At 36.1% G+C, this 6,501-nt stretch overlaps 1 protein-coding gene across 1 annotated transcript; it reads left to right on the top strand.

The window, feature by feature from the left end:
* Window positions 1–5,389: 5,389 nt before the first annotated feature.
* Window positions 5,390–6,106, top strand: LOC107457645 (uncharacterized). The gene has a single exon (XM_016075816.1). It carries the CDS (start codon window positions 5,390–5,392, stop codon window positions 6,104–6,106), a length of 717 nt encoding a protein of 238 aa, XP_015931302.1.
* The last annotated feature ends 395 nt before the right edge of the window (window positions 6,107–6,501 follow it).

The following is a 6,501-nucleotide window of genomic DNA, read 5'->3' as shown; positions in this document are numbered from 1 at the left end:
CCTTGCTAGGATGATAATTGTTGATGCGCTACCATTCAAGTTTGTTGAGGGGGAGGGATTTAGATTCTATATGAGTGTTGTGCAGCCTAGATTTCCACTTCCGGGAAGGATTACTGTTGCTAAGGACTGTTGGAATCTCTATATTAGTGAGAAAAATAGGTTGAAAACTGTGTTCAAGCAACCAAATCAATCTATTTGTTTAACTACTGATTGTTGGACTTCTGTGCAAAATCTGAATTATATGTGTCTCACTGCTCATTACATTGATCATGATTGGAAATTGCAAAAGAGGATTATTAATTTTTGTCTTATTAAAAACCACAAGGGAGAAACAATTGGTAGAAAGATTGAGAGATGTCTTTTGGGGTGGGGGATATCTAGAGTGTTCACAATTACTGTTGATAACGCTAGTTCTAATGATACTGCAATATCTTACCTAAGAACTAGAATGGAGGATTGGAATTTACATCCTTTGAAAGGAGAGCATTTGCATGTTAGGTGTTGTGCACATATTCTTAATCTTGTTGTTAATGATGGATTGAAAGAGATGCATGAATCTATTAGCAAGATAAGAAATGCTATTAGATATGTGCGTGCTTCCCCTAGTCGTATGAATAGGTTCAAAAATTTCATTAAGGAAGCTAGGATACAAGACAAGTGTACTGTCCAACTCGATGTTCCCACTAGATGGAACTCTACATACACCATGCTTGAAAGTGGTTTGAAGTTTCAAAAGGCGTTCAAGAGGCTAGGGGAGAGAGATACAGAATATGCTCTAATGCAAGGTGGTATTCCGAGGAATATTGATTGGGACAATGCAAAACACTTTATGGAATTCTTGAAAATTTTTCATGATGTTACAAAGAGTGTGTCTGGTAGTTTGCTTGTGACTTCTTCTCAATATTTTCATGAGTTTTGTAAGATTTTGCGTGTGTTCAAAGCTTCTTGTGGTAGTCGAGATCCATTACGTGGGAGTATGGCTGAGAGGATGAAGCTTAAGTATGACAAGTACTGGGGTAACATTAAAAATATCAACATGATGATTTTTGTTGCTGTGATTCTTGATCCTAGATACAAGTTGAAGTTTGTCAACTTTAGCTTTGAAAAGCTATATGATAAGGATGATGCTGATTTTTTGGGTGCAAAAGTGAAAGAAACCTTCTCCAAGATGTTTGAATGCTATATGAATGCAAATAATGGGGGAAGATCTTTTACTTCAACAACAATGGATGGTGCATCAGATGTGGGAGTACCTGATAGTGACATGGTTGGTGATTTTTTTAAGGAGGTGCATTTTCATGAGATCATCAACAAGAATGAGGTGGATTTGTATTTGATGGATGGTTTAGAGAAGCCTGGTGATCAAAATACTTTTGACATATTGAATTGGTGGAAGGTAAATTCTAGCAAGTATCCTATCTTATCCCAAATAGCTAGAGATGTCTTAGCAATGCCGGTCTCAACTGTTGCTTCAGAATCAGCTTTTAGCACTGGTGGAAGAGTGCTTAACAACTATAGGAGTTCTTTAACTCCAAAGACAGTGGTTGATTGGCTGTTTGATTTTTATTTGTTTTAAAGTGACTGTTGTGGTTTAAAGTGTGTTTATTTTTGTTGTTTTGCTAGACATTTTTAATTGCCTTTGTTTTATATTTAATTAAGTTGAAATTGTAGGAGATTTGGATGTGATATACTCTTGTAATTCTGGTTTATTGAAGGTTTTAAACTTTATTTTATGATATTTTAAATTCTGTTTATTAGGTATAAAAAAACCGAAAAAACCGACCGAACCAAACCGCTGTTGGTTCGGTTCGGTTCGGTTCGGTTGTCCAGAAAGCAGCCAACCGAATGGTTGATGTTAACGTTCAACCGATCAGGTCGGTTCGGTTGGTTTTCGGTCCAAAACCGAACCAAACCGAACCGATTACACCCCTAATGGAGATGACGACCTAAACTGGGAGTTCTTTGGATTTCACGGAGCAACTTGACAGAGCTTGCTAGAATGGCAGACGACATAAAAGTAGAACCTTCAAAAATCAACTGGTTGCGAGCTTTCCAGCAGTTCCAGCAAATGATGGCAAGCAATTGAGGATTACGATCAGCATTCTTCAACGGGTTAAGTATCTCTGTTGATGCAGTCCACCATGTCCAAAAGTCGTTAGAACTCTGAGGGGGAAGACAGTCACGAAGATAACTCTGAGACCATACGTCTTTAATTCTAGAGCAATCGATCAAACAATGAGTGACTGTTTCCGTTGCTTCATGACAGCAAGGGCATATTGGTGATATAGATGGGATGCGGTGATGAATCTGAGCAAGCACCGGAAGCCAGCCATGGAGAGCTTTCCAGATAAATAGCTTAATTTTGTGAGGCAAGTTCAACTTCCATAGATCAATCCACGGCTTTTTCTGTTGCATATAATTAGGGCAAAGCTCCAAAGGCGGATGGTAAAATAAATAGCCAATTCTGTAACCTGAAGCTGTATCATATTGCTTGGATTTGTTCAAATCCCATTGCAATTTGTCCCTACTCTGCTGAATTTTAACTGACAAAATCCTGTTTGCAACGTCTTGGGAAAATAGTTCTTGAATGAGATTCTGATTCCAATTTCTATCTTCAGTAATTAGATCTTTAACTCTTGGAAATAACTCAGAAATAGCATGTCTATTTGGCATGTCAGAAATCATTAAAGGATACGGAGGAGGCAGCCAAGGATCCTCAAAGGTTCGGATATCCTCACCAGTACCCACAGCCTAATTAAGACCTTTTTCAACAATCTTTCGGCCTTCCAGTATGCTCCTCCATCCCCAAGAAGGTAAGACTCCAATTTCTGCCGTTATAGCATTACCATTGCTAAAGTATTTACCTCTTAAGATTTTGGATAATAAGGAAGTAGGCTGTGTTACAAGTCGCCAAAACTGTTTGCTTAAAAGCGCCAAATTTTGGATTCTGAGATTTTTAAATCCAAGGCCTCCTTCTTTTCGTGGGTGAGTCATAGTGTCCCAGCTAATCCAAGCCATCCTCCTTTCAGAACCTTTTTGTCCCTACCAGAATTGAGAAAGTAGAGAGTGAATTTCCGAAATTAAACCATCAGGCAACTTGAAGCATGACAATGTATAAATAGGAATAGCTTCTCCCACTGCCTTAAGCAATATGTGTCTACCACCTGACGAAAGAAGATTGCGCTTCCACTCTTGGATTCTTTTCCGAACCTTTTCTTTGATCATATTAAAAGAAGCCTTTTTCGATTTAGAGACTGTAGAAGGCAAACCAATGTATTTATCCTGAGCCCCAATATGATTAATATTCATAGAGTTAGCCAGTAGTGTACGAGTAGTGGACGGAGTGTTGTGGCTAAAGAATACAGCAGATTTATTAAGATTTACCCTCTAGCCACTGATGCTTTCATAAGAATTCAATAAATGCAGGATATTTGAACATGCTTCAGGACTAGCCTTACAGAATAAAATGGAATCATCAGCAAACAGGAGGTGGTTGACCTTGGGACATCGCCTATGTATCTGAAGACCCTGAATTAGTCTATTTTGTTCTGCCTTGTGTAGCAAGAAGGAGAGACCTTCTGCACAAAAAAGAAAAAGATAGAGGGATAGAGGATCTCCTTGTCGAATACCTCTATTTGGTTTGAAGAAACCATAAGGTTGTCCTTCCACAATAACAGAATAAGAAACAGTTGTCACTAATTCTCGAATCCACATAATCCATCGAGAGTCAAAACTAAACTTCTCTAATATAAACCAAAGAAAGTGCCATTCCACCCTATCATATGCCTTACTCATATCTAATTTTAGTGCCATTTCATTTTCGAGACCCCTTTTTTTGTTCTTCAAGTAATGCATACACTCGTGAGCAATTAGGATATTATCAGAGATTAATCTGCCTTTAATAAAAGCACTCTGCGTAGGGCTAATTAGTCTATTCATCATACTCTGAAGCCTATGTACAAATACTTTACAGATAATCTTGTAAAAGACTGAAAATAGGCTTATTGGTCTTACCTGAGTCATATCTTTAGCATCAGAAATCTTGGGAATAAGACAGATCTGAGTGTGGTTAAAACCCTTCAAGATTCTGCCCCCAGAAAAGAAGCTCTTAACTGCTCGAAACACATCACCACTAAATATGTTCCAGAAGCTTTGAAAAAATTTTGCTGTCATACCATCATCTCCTGGAGCACTTTGAGGATGAATGCTAAATGTTGCGCATTTCACTTCCTCCATAGTCACTGGTTTTTGAAGCCTATGGTTCATGTGAGCTGTAACCTTAAGTTCAAAATCAGTAAACAGAGGTTCAGGGTTCTCATGACAAGTGGAGGAAAAGATGTCCTTGAAATAAGATTCAGCCACAGAAGTAATACCAGCATTTGAAGTAGCCACTTCACCATCATTGCCAGTTAGTTGCCAAATTCTATTCCTTCGGGTTCGATTTCTAAATTTCTGATGGAAGAAAGCTGTATTCTAATTACCAGATTTGAGCCATTTGACTCTAGACTTATCTTTCCAATAAGATTCCTCATTTTGCAATGCTTTTTCAAGTTTTTCCTCTATTTCTGAAATGATGTCGCCTCCATGAATTCCTGCTAAACGAAGTTCCTCTAATTCCGACTGTAGTAAATTAATCTCCACCTTCGAATTAGATCTGTGTTCTTGCTGTCATTTGACAATCTTATGCCGACAACGCTTTATTTTTTAAGTTAGGATATACATGGTTGAACCATCAATATGTTCATGCCAAACCTCTCTAACAATCTGGCAAACAACTTTACTTATATATATAAGGATATTTAATTTTAATCCTTTGATTCCTAAAAGATTGCATTTTAGTTTTTTAAATTAACTCAAATTTAAAATTTTAATTATTCACATAATCAAACAACTCTAATTCTTAAATGATATATATATATATGGATTATTTAATGGTTTAAAAATTAAGTATAAGGATATTTTATATTTTTAAGATCAAATTCAAATTAAACAACAATAATAATTCCAAGGCAACTTTCAAACTTAAGATTTGATTTATGTGTTAAATTAAATCATATCATTCATGTATTAAAGTATTTAGTTAAATTCTATTAAAGATATTTAATTAAATTATTCGTATTATCCATGTAAAAATCAATAATATTTACCAACAAAAAAATATTATAATAACACGTTGCTCTTTTAATATCTTATCAATGCAAAAAATAGATCAAATCTTTAATATTTTAGGATCTATAAAAAATATCAATTCGTGTCAATACGGAACTAAATTAAAACCATCTTTAATTTAGATAAAATTTTTTTCTCTTAAAGCTATTAAAGAAAATCAAGACTCTATAAAAGCTACATAGCATAGAGTAAACGAACCCATCACTTTTGTTACTTTGCCATGGAATCCACCGTTTTTTCGTTGCGAATTACTCCCATTGAAAATCAAGCCATACCACAAGAGTTTTATTTCGATGATTATTTCTCCATCATTCTCAATTGCACCCAAGAATTGATCCAAATTACCCAAGGCTCTGATGTTGAATTTTCTTCTACTACAACTACTGAAGCAATCTTGGTTCCCTCAGATATCCTATGTAGTTGCACTCCACTCACAGACCTCAACAGAGAAGACACAATCTTATTGCATGAAATCTTTTCTTCAGTGCCTGCATCCCCTGAGTTATTGAACCAAATTTTACCTTTCATAGGCGAAACTGCAAGAAAGATTCTAAGCCGTGAAGGGTGTAACTCTAACACGCGGGAGATTGTTGTGAACCTTCACGTTGTTACCAGGCGCAACATTGTTCAAGATTCTGATATCTATAATGATGATCTCTGTGAAAACGTTCTTGAACTAGCACAACTCGTGAATCTGTTAGAGAGATCCAAAATCGATGAGCAAGATGATGACGCTGAATGCGCTATTTGCTTGGAGAAGTTTGGCCGTGGTAACGAAGATTCAAGTGTAGAAGTTGTTCGCATAAATTGCTCGCATGTTTTTCGTGATCGTTGCATGCTCTGCTGGCTCCGATGCTGTGCCGACCATCAGTCGCCGTATTCTTGCCCATTGTGCCGCTGCCTCATATCTGCAACTTCACACGGTGACGATGAATAGGTCTCCCGTGTTCTCAACTATAATCAAACTGAGAATTTTTTTAGTGTTTTGTACAGTTTTTCAATTTGTTTTACACTTGAATTTACGTCTGCTTATGTAGTATTATTATCCTATTTGTTAGAATGTGAATAACAATTTTTCTTTTCAAGAAAAATTCAAATTTTGATGCATAAAAACAATTCTAAGAAAAAGGTAAAGAAATCTTATTTTTTACGGCAACTAAATAAGTGCGACAAATTAATTTGAATTAATCGAGTGATTAATTTATTGATTATAGTGTGATTATATACACAATAAGACAACATTTTTTATGTATCATTTTCTGCGGTCTAAACTCTAAAGAGATGCATATCCTATTAATAAAATAGAGATACTTTCCAAGTGTAATACAATAA

The sequence above is a fragment of the Arachis duranensis genome, chromosome 7 (assembly GCF_000817695.3).
Source record: "Arachis duranensis cultivar V14167 chromosome 7, aradu.V14167.gnm2.J7QH, whole genome shotgun sequence".
Classification (NCBI taxonomy): Eukaryota; Viridiplantae; Streptophyta; class Magnoliopsida; order Fabales; family Fabaceae; genus Arachis; species Arachis duranensis.
Note: the sequence above shows the minus strand (reverse complement) of the source record. Positions and strands in the feature narration are given on the sequence as shown.

Excerpts from the sequence above, each read along its gene's own strand:
- LOC107457645 (XM_016075816.1), top strand. The coding sequence starts at position 5,390 with ATGGAATCCACCGTTTTTTCGTTGCGAATTACTCCCATTGAAAATCAA.